This window comes from Varroa destructor, unplaced genomic scaffold (assembly GCF_002443255.2).
Source record: "Varroa destructor unplaced genomic scaffold, Vdes_3.0 BEIS01000005.1, whole genome shotgun sequence".
NCBI lineage: Eukaryota > Metazoa > Arthropoda > Arachnida > Mesostigmata > Varroidae > Varroa > Varroa destructor.
The window spans coordinates 27,701,647-27,714,577 of record NW_019211458.1 but is presented as its reverse complement, the minus strand read 5'-3'; the positions used below and the strand labels follow the sequence as shown (position 1 = coordinate 27,714,577).

The following is a 12,931-nucleotide window of genomic DNA, read 5'->3' as shown; positions in this document are numbered from 1 at the left end:
CCCTCATATAAGCCGTATCACCAAACTGACGAACCCTTCGCAGCTGAATAGCCGTTTCTATAAGACATCGTTGATAGTAACGAAGTCCTATCACCGTGCATCCACGAAATTTGATGTCGGATGGGGGGTAATGCAAATGTCTGATGGACAATTCAGCCCGTGATTTTGAATTCCTTAAAACGCAAAAGAAAATACCTTTTTTGCATTCACTTCAGAGTTCGGCACTTTGTTGATCGACGCTTTACTAGCTAATATCTTAGCTTTGTGTCAGTTTCTTGGCGACGGTTTATAACATCAGTATGTCTATCCGTAAATCCGACGGACGCGTTTGAAGTATCTGTACGATAGTGGGAGCACAGGCAGAGATTTTTTTTGCTGTTGGCCTGACAGCCGGCTGAGAGATGTCTCGCAAATATGCCAGACATGGCGCTCAAAATAGGCAGCGAAAGCGACACGAACAGCGACTCACATGAGCTGCCTGGTTATTAAATATGGAAAAAAAAACCCACACGCAAATGAGATTTGAATTGTGCGCGTTGAAAATGTTTAAAGACAAGGTCCCTAACATCTAATAAGCAGAATATAGAGAGAGACCGTATTTATTCCCCCTAAAGGAACTAAAACGTGTGATGTCACGAAACTTGGATGCCCTCCTTCAGCTTCTTTGTATCATAGGATAAATGGACATTTGCTACCTTTCATGCAATATAATATGGCCCATGACACAGCACGCTGTGGGCTTCAAAATCGATATTATAATCCGGATAACTAAGTAGACATGAACGCACTTCAATACACCGTATCTCACGTTAGCAAAGCCTGAAACTACAAAGGCAGATTCTCTCTTCAATGAAAGAGCCTTCTAAATAATTTTAACAAGTAATTCTTATAACAGCGAACAGTGCACCTAGCGTATTTGAGTACGAGTAAACCTTAATGCTGATTAAGCGTTTTAAAACGATAATGAAAAAAGAAAAAGAAAAAGAAAAAGCTTTTATCCAAAAAAGCGTGATATATTGTCAAAAAGGGAAAACGTACGAGCCAGCCATACGCCCGAATAGATAGTTACACATATGCCCTTGACTACTTCAGAGCCACCTGGTAATTATGTTGATAATAATAATAATAATCAAAATTATAGTAAGGTATAGAACAGATAGTGGCGTTGGAAATCTAAAACCGAAGCTTCTCTGCTGCCTCAATAATGTGGGGCTCATATAAGCTATTGCGCTATCGTAATTGCAGTACCATATATAGAATTACTGTTTTAGATAATAACATTACTGTTTATTACACTCTTTATCACTGTACAGTTCCGGCAGTTTTGTTACTTACATGTCGAGGGCTTGTCAAGCTGCTCCATACTGCGAAGCAGTCGACGGCGATCCTGCCTTCGCAGGATGGCGTTCAAAAGGACCATCTCGGTTGTCTACATGTTTGCCTTTCTTCTATCGTCTCATGTGGGACTCGTTTTTCTGTTCCCGGCCCTTATCCGTCGCTGCTTCTTGTTACCCTCTACCAAGTGTTCAAAGCACTAAGCCTCCCAATAAATCGTCGATGTCTTCTTTTTTTTTTTTGCTTCTGCTACCAATGCCATATGCAATTCAGTAACCGAGAGGGGCTGTGCGCTACGATTTTCGTGTCGCTCCGAACTGGTCCCATGAACGGCACAGCAGCAGTGAGACCAACAGCTACTGGATCTGCATGCTAAATAAGTTCTGAAACGAAAATCATACTTTCGTCAGTATGTGACATGGTCGAATATGTATGCATAAAATTTACCTGAAAGCCGACTCGTTTACGCGGCCCTCCTAAGTAGGGCTAACAGAGCTAGAAAACCAGAAGTCAGGGTCGAGTCAGGGGAAAACCAGGGTCGAGATGTTCTCGGTTAGCGTCGTACGCGACAATAGCCGCTGATCTATATGTCAACGACTGAAAGAGCTCTAAAAATGAAGAAATATGACTTAATCCCCCTTTGCAGCTATGTCACGATCTGAAGCTAGTTCAAGTTGGCATGGAATTCTATTGAGCACCCGCTTATGGAAACGGTTAAATTCTCATTTTACCATAATGAATTTACCGATGCAAATTAAGCACGAATATATTATCTAAGTGCCCTTAGAGATGGTGTTTCGAAATGCAGCCACAGTCGTTGACTTCAAAAGGGAGCCATTCTGGTTCCGTTGAATAACCATTATAATTCCGTCTTGAGAACGTCACCGCACGGCGCATTAAAAACATCGCCATATGCCTTGCCACGGGTGTGATGTGGACCAGCGATCAGAGCTGGTACGATGTCCTTAGGTGGCGTGCGTCGGGCCTTCGAGGTGCGTAGTAGACAGATAAAGCAGCGTTGTACAACAGAAGCTCTGCAGCATGCAAGAACCAGCTGGCCGCGAAGCACGGGAGAGTCGTCTCACTCCATATTCGTGTACTCTTTTTATATTAGATGAGCTTAGAAACGGCGATCTCATTTATTTTTCAGCACAATACGATTATACAATAGTAGTTTTCATTATTCAAAAAGTTTGCACACCGGTCACAGTATAATTGCATAGAGCGGGCTCTTTATTATAATAAAATACCAACAATGGCAAAAACGGCTACTTCCACAACCTTGACTGACACGTCCGCGGAGATTACTTCTCTAGTTTCAAATAGGTTCCAGGAACGCTTTAATGTACAATAACCTGTGATGTGTCCTTGGCTTGTTATCTTTATGGAAAAATGCAGCGCTTTGCAGCTCAATAGACTCACGAGGGACATCGCATTTCGCTGCTACTTATTTAGGAGGACAGCCCGGGATATTTTATGTATTCATACATTCTATGATGAAATGGAAACCATACTAGTAAGTTACACAACCAAAAATAGCAAAATGCAAGCACTATGAACGTTAAGTTGATACCTAACATTCAACAGAGTCAGTTCTGAGATTTAGATAGGGATCAAAGCCTTTCTGTGTAGGATTACACGGTAGCTGACTGCCATCTAGGAGATAAACGGCGTTACCCAGAAGAAGATATAGTTTTATTGTTTCTTGGCCAGGATGCAGTGAAATTAATCGCCTCTTGGATGACAAGCACATCTGTTGCCTTATCTATTTCCATACAGATATAATAGATACTTGCATGCATGCACGTATCTATTGTGTCTGATAGAAACAACTTCGAATAGAAGCTAGAGCTTTTGATAAAATATAATGTATACAAGGGACCTTAGACAAGAATGCAGGTGAACACTCCTCTGGAAATCCCATGCTAATTTAGGCCCAAAACTTTAAAAGAGCATAAATGGGTTTGTGCTCAACGGTAATGTTTTCCATGACAATAATAGAGTCCAGAACAGCTCCAAAACGATAGTTTCCCACAGCCCAGATCGGAGATACAATACTTACCCGAAAAATGAAAATATAATTCCTTTCTCAAAAGACCTTGTAATAATGATGAAAGAAGCCATCCTCGAAGTTAAAAACCTCGGCTAGCTCCTTAAAGGTAATTGAAGATAGACTGCGAGGTGTGAGGCTCAACTATCGGTCAACCTTATCGAACATTTGTGTAGGGGCAAAGTTGGCGTTACTGAGGCCCGTACGGTCTTAGTCGATAGCATCAGAACAAATCTCATTAGGAGAAGTAGTATAATTTGGAGTAGTTTAAGAGTATCATCGTTTTTCTATATAGTTAGTTGCCCGTAAATCGTTCTATACCAACGTGGCCTCATTTGCGCATGTTTAATCGTTCAACTGTGTATCGAATGCCATAGGATCCTTCATGTTAAGTCCTGATTCGACCTGGCGTCATGGGCAGGGTTGTTGCAAACCGCAATTTTTTGTTGAACAACTTTGCGTAGGAACTATTTGCATAGTAAAGCATACTATGCTACTCTGAACTAGGCATAGTAAAGCCGTAGTTGGCTTTAAAATTTGCCATATGAGGCGTTCGGATCCGTCAGAGTTCGATAATAATAATTAAAGACTAAAAAAAGATTAGGAATCTCTAGGATATTCATGCAATGTAATTGAGTATTAGGTTGAAAAAATAACTCTAGAAAGGCAGCAAATGCCTGTGCCATATTCCTGGTTTCTGTGTCCGCACTCACCGAGTACAGTTGGCAATAATCCGTATTCATTCCTATCAGTAGGGGCACTTACTATTCACCCTACTATTCAGTAGGGGCATTGTACTATAACTCGAATTCAAGAATTTTAGCTACGACGCTCCATTAACCCCTTGCCAGGTGCTCAGCCACTTTCTTTAGAGGCGAACAGCAGTAGGACGCCTTATTGGACTCCAGGCGGGCGATGAAAAACAAAACTCTACCTTATCTGCTCTTTGTTTAATATATCAGCCGATTTGCGGAGCTGTGTTGCAGCTTCCGACCGCGTGAGTGAGGAAGCGCTGAAGATGTCCGAACACCTTCGAGGCAAAAGGTGATGACGTTGTCCGTAGCCTTGAAAATGTTCGCCTTTTATAGAGATATAGTAATACAGTATACAGCACGCCCTTAATTGCTATTAGATAGCGAAAAGTGATTGATGCATCTTCACGTATGCCTAAAATTCAAAGACGCGTGGACGCGATAGGCGGTTTCTGTCAACACAGAAATGGCCTTTTTGTAAATGCCTGGAACATCTTTGACTTGCGCAACTATGCAATATGGAGAGCTCATATTGCTAAAAGCCTTAGGACAATAAAAGGATCTGTAATAACAAAAGATGTTTTTCTTAATCGTTTGCCATTTCTCGTGCGCTTCATTGTTTCCATTTGAGCACGCGGTTTAGCCGGATTACTCGACCTTTTCGGAAAATATCAAAAAGAAAGATATTTTTCACGCCATAAATTCATGCGCCTTTTGGCGTGTCTCTGACATATGTGCCTATAGTTCTGCATAGACGTTTTGCTTAAGAACCCTAATACATAAGCAAATATTTGATCTTAGCCTGATCAGAGCGGTATTCGACCACTGTGTTGACTTTAGCTTAAGAAATGCTTGCAATGTGACATGTATTAAGGAGGCTAGATCGCTCTACACCGTCAAACTTTCCGCTGATCGCATCTTCCGCGTGCTTGAACAGTCTGCGATCAGAGTTATCGTGTGATTCTTCACACAAATCCGCCGAAACTTCGTGACTAAGTATTAAGCATCAGTTAGCTAAACTACACGGAACTTTTTCGTACGTAGAGCTGACAAGTTTGAATCTGCGGCAAGTTTGGCATCGTGCCACAATGTACCTTCGTGCACTTTGGTCCATGCTAAATTAGTCTTAAACGTACTGTATGCTAGCGAAGATAAGCGTATTATTTCTACCGTATGAAGTTGTACGATATGTATCTATATGACAATGTTTATAGAAACATGTAAACGTTGATTGCGTCTTTTCTATTTAATTCTATGATACGAAATATTCGAGCCTAGATGAAGAAGGATGGACGGAGGTCGTTTGTAGAAGTTGTGAAAGCAGATTTTTTTTTTTATAGGAATTGCTGATTAGACATTGCATATGTAACATTTAATAAAAGTTATTCGTAAAAATAGAATACAAGAAAAGAAATAACTATAGCCGATGATAATCGATGGTCCCATTGCGCAAATCAAGGACAGCTTTTAGGACATACGTTAATCAGTGACGTTTAGATATTATTTAGCCAATCAAATTAGGGCCCTAGGAGCTAAACAGGGCCCTACATTGATTAGTTGCTATTGTAAAACACCATATATAACGCTCTAATATCAATATACACTGGATACAATCCATTCCACGTATTTGCCGTAGCCTAAATAAAGAGAATATACTTAGCGGAAAGCGCCATCGAAAAATCATATTCTCTCCATATTTCATGTGTATCTTGCTAGCATTATAAAAAGCTAACCCTTAATAAAGGCAGAGCTACGATTTTACCAACGCTTGAACTGACTTGGGACTACATATTCATCGTCTATGAATATGATGAATACGAAGATTAAAATCCAACAAAAACAACTATCGTGCGGTTAAGTTTTAGGTTCGAATCTAGAAAATGCCTACGATATTAGACGGAGTTGCCTGAAAATACTGAGCAAACTTACCTATAACTTTTTACACCTCGTTCTCCCTTTAAATTAATTCCTTTAATGAATTTGACCATCTCCTTCAGTAAATTTTGTCCTGTCATTCCAAGCATGATAAACAATAAAAATTGACTGAACATTAACGACTCGTGCTTTAAGCGCAGTCCCAGTTATTTTTCAATCACATAAATATCGTATCTTGTCCACGCTATCACCAAGCTAAATTCCGAGGACCCACCCCCCTCCCCCCAAACTACCTATATATACAATCCTGTCGTACACACGTTCAATCTAAACAAAATAACATGGTAATAAGCGTCACACGTCAGCGTTCGCTCCCCCCACCTTACCGAGAGCATTATGTGAGAACCCCGTCCGCTGTAGCGGCGTCGGTTCACTGTTATGACCTTTAAATCAGGACCAGGCTTTATCTCCTCGTCCACCCTTTACCAGTCACCTCCCGTCCAATCCCCGGTGATTAAAGCAGTCGAATCACGCTAAGGGAACATTAAACGTCAGGATAGAGAGGGATAACCGGGTAAGCTAGCCAGAGCTGTCTGTAGTTCTGCGCCCAACAAACTCACGGATGACGCCTTCGGATGCCGCGCGTCCAATGGCACTTGCAGTTAGACCACGTTGGTATAGCGTCACATCTTTACGCCGCACGCGAGCCTTCATTCCGACACATATGGTGGATGTAACCTTCTGCGCGAGATTTTGCTTTCTGTACCCCATCTCTACCCTCCATGTCGTTAATGCGTGCGGTTCTGTTGAGATTATAAAACACTTTTGGTGATGACGATCGGGTTAGCAAGGGATCGATTCGTTATTGGCATTGTTCGTATAATTAGCTAATTTTGGAAAATGGCAGCGCATCACCACACACATACGGGTGACTATGAACTAAATTGAATGCATGAATATCCGAGAGCAATTGGCACCTATTTCTAACGAAGCAAATTGATTCACTCGTTGGCGAAAAGAAATAAGAAGGAATCCATATAACGCAAACGCAATCAGATTTCAACAATGCGATTTTTAAAAAATACATTTTCTAAAGATATTTTTTGGTATTTGTAGTCAACGGGAAGACGAAATGACATTATGTCATCTAAATCAGCCCCACAATCGACATATACTCTACCGAACGTTTGAATTAACATACGCTTTAGGATAACATAAATAGTAATATTCGGCACCCATGTATTCAACGCGCATGGCCCTTGGGCCGTGATGGCTATCACGGTTGATCTTGAATTTGTCCTCTCTGCTTCGTGATACGAGTGTGACAAACGCGGTACATAGTTCCCTACGGCTGGCTCCAATTCAACTCAGTTCATCCATACCTTTCTGTCTGTTCATCATCGTGCTTCTTGCTCACCACCTCAACAGCGAGATACAGGCACGCTACAGTGGATGTAACTACGGTGGCCGCTGCCTTTGTTTGACGACGGGAAAACGCCGGCCAATACCAGTAGCGAGTCGGTCACCTTGCACTGGTGGCATCCAAGTTATTCCTGCGTAACCAGCATTCTCCTTACTGATAGCCAGTTCCATTTGCCGCCTTCACGACACACATACGCACCGGTGGCACCCTTATCGCTATAGCGAACAATGGCGAGCTATTTCCTTTGCTCTGAGAAATGCCAACCGACAGACCTCAGACAGATTGAAAGACTAGGCCCTACAGAACTCGTATTGATTATGGTATCTTGCTTCAACAGCAGCAGCACCACCTCTGACTCTAGTATCAGTTGTCTCTGTTAGCGAAGTCGTCATTATCCTAGCGTTGCCGGGCGCCAAGCGCAATAAGACGGGACTTGCAATGGCTCGGCTGACCTAATCGTCCGGGGGACAGATGGGTTCATCTTGCATTGCCTTCCGTGAACATCGAATAGGCAGGAAAAGGCATAGTAGTAAGCTGCAGGCCGTAAGTCAACCGGTTTCCATATGTAGGTCGACTGGCATGGGATCACACTGCCCCTCGCCCTTCAATATCTTTGTCAGTCTCAACCATTATATTGCTGTGAAGCGAAGAAAGTGGCTGACACTTTGGCGTACTCGTGTTCATTAGGTCGCATTATAGGTATAAGGTGGGTAGTTGAACTGCGAGCAGAACTATACGTTTTCGCTTTTACTGCACTAGATAGGACTGTTCCAAGAAGACAGTTCGACGATAGCCTGATTCGAAGTATATGCTGAGGAAAATGAGCCTCGGAAGATCAACAACACGGTTAGGATTTCGGTCATGGAAAACTAAAATTTAAGCAATAGGATTAGTAAGGAAGCGTAAAATATGGCCAGTTGGCATTCTCAATGTACGCGCATTAAAATTTAGACCATCACTATAGGTGAAGTCTGTATTTTAGTTAGCTTTCATGAAAAAAACTCGTACGAAAAAATGCTATATCCCATGTCGATCATTATTTGGCAACAATTAAAAATAAAATTTTTTTAAAAATAGTGGGATTCCTGTCCGAAATGTTAACTGAATCATGCCTGATGAAATTTCAAATGGTAGTGTTATTATCGATCGTCTATGGAACGGCTAGAAACACGGACGCATGTAAATTACATACTCTATCCCGTTGATACGTCTAAATCGAGGCGGAGACACGTGATTTTGGAGGAAGCCTGGCTTAAGATAAGCCCGCTATATACGTACATCCGTAAGATGAAGAATAAACCATCTCTAAACGATGTCTTCAAAACGATAGCATTTCTGTTATCGATCGCCGCTAGTCGAGGTCGCTTTCCTCTCCTACCAGTGATTAATGCATATATCACTACCCGATTTTACGACACGAACGTGTATAAAAAAAAAAGCCATAATTCGAACGATACTGAATGAAAAATGAGTTGACAATACCCACAGGGAAACACAGTGAATTGGGTTGCCAAAGGCGGAAATTAATTATTGTCGTGTTTGGGCTGCAAATGGCGAAACAGGAATTGGCTACTTATCGTTTAATGAGCCCTAAAAACTTCTACTACAAGTTTGAAATATTTTTTTTTTCGGTTAATACCATTTGTAATCGGTAACCGCAAACGACCTTGGGCTCAGCTACCACCGCCGCCAACAAATGGTGAAACCATGTCCTGGTTTGTGACCTCAAGTCAACTGAACAAAGACTTATCTTTAATAGAATAGTCAATATTGTTCGCGTTTAAAGTGTAATATCGAGGCAAACGATTTTGCCTCGAAAATCCTATATTTACTAGACTCGTTCTGTCTCAAGCTTTTATACGTAATGTTGGCTTTTGTTTTCGAAAGGTTCCATTGAGCCACAACATAGAGCGGGACATATTTGCCGAAAGTCACGTGCGGATCGACGTCTGTTGGCAGGACCACGGTGCGTTTCATATTCAAGAAAATAGATATAGGTCTCCTTTGGCAATTCGATAATTGGTCGACTAATGCTTCGTTTACTTGCTCGTACTGCACAGACGTATACTTACTCGGACAACGGTTCTTATTACTATTCACTTCACGGAAGCAGTAATGCCTCACGGGACAATGTGATGCTCATCAATAACAACTGCGTTTCGTTAGAAGCTGTCGGAGCTACCTTTATCGATGAGTTTTATCGGTCTGCTAATGAGACCGCTTGCGCAGGGCCCAAACAGGTAAAGCTGCAAGGTTCCGCCTGCGATTCGTCTCTCAATTAGATGATAAAATCACTCAGAAAAAAAGGCATCGGAATTGACTTCGGCAACTTGAGATGTCACCCATAACAAACTTGAGCGTCGTTGTAAATATATAAGCTGGGCTGACTTTCCTAGACCTGGCAGAGGCTTTCGTGAAAGACCATACTCTTTACTATTGTAACGCATATGTGCTTTTTAAAAGTTCCAATGATGAGCTATGAGGAAGTTCTTATTAAGTAAGCTTCACATGTAAGTAAAGACAGTTTTGAAGGTTCCTAAGAAAGGCTGAACTTATCGAGCAGGCTAACTAAGCCGTACTAGTGCTTTCCACCTAGTTATCCAGCGCCTTAGAAAAATGTTTGAATTTAATTTGCTATTTTCAAATCAAATACCTAGTATATTTAATGTCTCTCTTCAGCTTTTGATCGTAGGGTTAATGTTCGTACCTCCCTTTTATATATTTAACTGCAGTATCCACAATGGTCGACCAGCGAGAGTAGAATTTATTGACGATTGTATAAATCATTAGGTAATAGTCATTCAGATCGTCGTCTGATATATATCTAGCACAGCTGCGAAGAGCTTCGCGTCAAACTAATGGTTATGCCGGCCTACTCAGCCAGAATCAATACAATCTTTATTGAAATTGTTGCTTGCTCACCTTCGCTCCTACTAGGCCGTCCATTCTGCTAATAAAACAGTGATGTGCAAATGGGCGTAAATGTCTACTTTTAGTGTTTCTAACAACAGCTACCATTGCTAAGGTTTGCCGACAAAGCCTTTTCTCTGCACTTCTGAAATATCCTTTTCTTCGCATACGCATCGATCCATAGGGTTGGCGGTCATAAATAACGTACATTTAAAAATATTGTCTTCCTTGTATACATGATGATGTCGATCGTCTGCGCTTAATTGATTGACACAGGTATCCTGTGTTGTTGTCGTCGTCGTCGTCGTCGTCTGACGACGACGACAACAACCAAACTCAGAAGTTTTTGTTAGGTAACGCTACGGAGATCTACAAATCCTCTACTATTAGCCAGTATCTTGGTAAAAAAAAGCCTACGCTTCTGTTGAAACGAGGCTCATTTACATTAAGCTTTTGTTGTTGTTGTTATTATCTAGTTTTTTATTATCACAATACTGTCGATCTGTTTCGTCAGCACAATTGTCATAGTGACGTTTCATTGACACATTCAATTTGCTAACCGTTTGAATCCGTTGTTTTGGATAGCATTGAGAACGACCGGAGAAATCAAGCTTTATTTAATTGGTCAGCTTATATTAGCACTTTTTTATAATGTAGGCTCTGTTTCGGATACAGTCTAGCTGCCCGATTGGTCCAACTGGAATCTCCATAAGAATTACGTACGGCCGAAACGGTTCAGCCTATGTCCCGTACAGGTTTTATCTAATCTACTTGCCGATATAAAAATAATAGGGTAAAGTATTTTTCTATAACTGTATATATATATATATATATCAGAAGTTTACATATCAACAAACGACGTCACACAATTAATTTCAGGACAAAGCGCAACTTTGGCATCAACGGTGGGCCATCATCTTATCGCACGGACGAAACACGAAGCGACCCATAGGCCAATGGGTACCAGTCTCTTCTGGATTTTTTCTAGTAAAAACATACAACGTTTTGCGTGTCGCTGCTGGTTAATATTTTGGAATAGTATCAACAGTAGGTACAATTCCCATACTACCAGCATTACCGCCAGGTTAGCTGGGAACACCTGCATATCCGTTTGAGACGAAACGAACCGATAGTTAGTCAAAAAAAAAAATGACTGTTACACTCACTATTTAACATTCAACTGCGCGTGTGCTAAAACAATAATGTGCAGATGCTCATGAGTAACTGGGGTCGTTCCGAGGCGGCAGAATGAAGACTGGACGATATGGCACCGTTTTGTACTAGTCAGCTACGAACTGGGAGACAATAGCTATTGAGATCGTTAGAGGTAACACGATTCCGTTGGGTTCTATAGTATACATTATCCATATGTTGCACTGGTTCGAGATGGTGGATTGTGCTCACTAAGTGCAGACCCGTTAATGGTAGGCTAATTTTACGTGTGGCCCACTTAGGGACACCCGTACGAACCTTGAAGTTTAGAATGTGTCTAGTAGATCTCTGTCTTATAGTCATGTGTGTCTGCAGCTCCGGTTGTTTCGTGTTTCAATTATTTATGCTACGAAACGGCGATTGAGGGGTGGCGTGATCTACTTAGCGGTGTCGTTTCAGCGTTTGTACATATCTTATATTCTGTTCTGGGCACGGAGAATGACTGTGCTAACATTTTCTAGAGCCAGCTAGTTGACCTTGATTTTTTTGCAGTTAAAACATGGCAGAGCATGACAAAATCGATTATTTTACTATAAGCCGTTATCGATTTTTAGCTCTAGCTTGTTACGTCCTTCAGTGACAGGGAGTTGAGTTTAGTTATCACTAAACATTAAAGCAATTTGGGTTGCTGGAGAATCTATATAGAAAGTTAAGTACCGCCTACGAATAGCATAACTTCTTGCATTTATACGAATTTTACGAAAAGCCTTCTACACGCTGAATCAAGCAGAGTTTACTTGACCTTATTTACCTAGTTTTACCTTCTTAGCTATATATCTAGTCATCGACCTAGCCTACCAGGTCACTCACATGCTGTCCGAAATATAAATTACTAGGACGAATGGTGTATGCGAAAAGATGCTTATAATTTTAAAGCTACCTTGAAGAATCCACTACGAATGGAATGCGCACTCGAAGCGCACTCAGCCAATATTACCAGATAGAAAATAGGTAAGGACTACCTAGCTATGAAAGTCGCTTCAAGTAAAGATGTCTGATTACGAAATATAATAGAGAAACGTCACACCCGTAAGCTTTCCGTATCAGCAAAAGACGGTTGGTCACGTCAGATATCTCGGCTCTGCGGATCAGTTCGGTTATTTAACTGATGTAATACATGAACAAAAAAAAAAAACAAAATGCACAGTTTTGTCATAAACGCTTTTTCGAGTACATACAAAGTAAACGTTCGAGTTCGAGGCACCGTTTATACAGTTAGACAATATGTTAAGTGCATTGGGTTGTCATATGTTTCTGCAGCGTGCCAGCTGGCTATTGATAGTGTGTGTTTCAACGATAGCCAGGCAATGCAATATGTGAGGTATCACATCACGCGGTTCCCGTACCTCGTCTGTCAATAAACTTCCACTATGA

General features: G+C 41.3%; 1 protein-coding gene and 1 long non-coding RNA gene across 7 annotated transcripts in view; one reads left to right on the top strand and one right to left on the bottom strand.

Moving 5' to 3' along the window:
• The window catches only part of vari (MAGUK p55 subfamily member vari), a 66,804-nt gene that overhangs the window by 50,378 nt on the left and 3,495 nt on the right, over positions 1 to 12,931 (bottom strand). For all 6 annotated transcript variants that reach the window (XM_086989411.1, XM_086989412.1, XM_086989413.1 and 3 more), the window contains exon 2: positions 1,336 to 1,718. In XM_086989411.1, coding sequence (XP_086845537.1) covers positions 1,336 to 1,420 — 85 coding nt within the window. In that variant the 5' untranslated portion in view covers positions 1,421 to 1,718. The remainder of the gene's footprint in view (positions 1 to 1,335; positions 1,719 to 12,931) is intronic.
• The window catches only part of LOC147755494 (uncharacterized), a 22,916-nt gene extending 9,985 nt beyond the window's left edge, over positions 1 to 12,931 (top strand). Inside the window, exon 3 of the long non-coding RNA XR_015327873.1 lies at positions 11,225 to 12,931. This is a non-coding gene — a long non-coding RNA (uncharacterized LOC147755494). The remainder of the gene's footprint in view (positions 1 to 11,224) is intronic.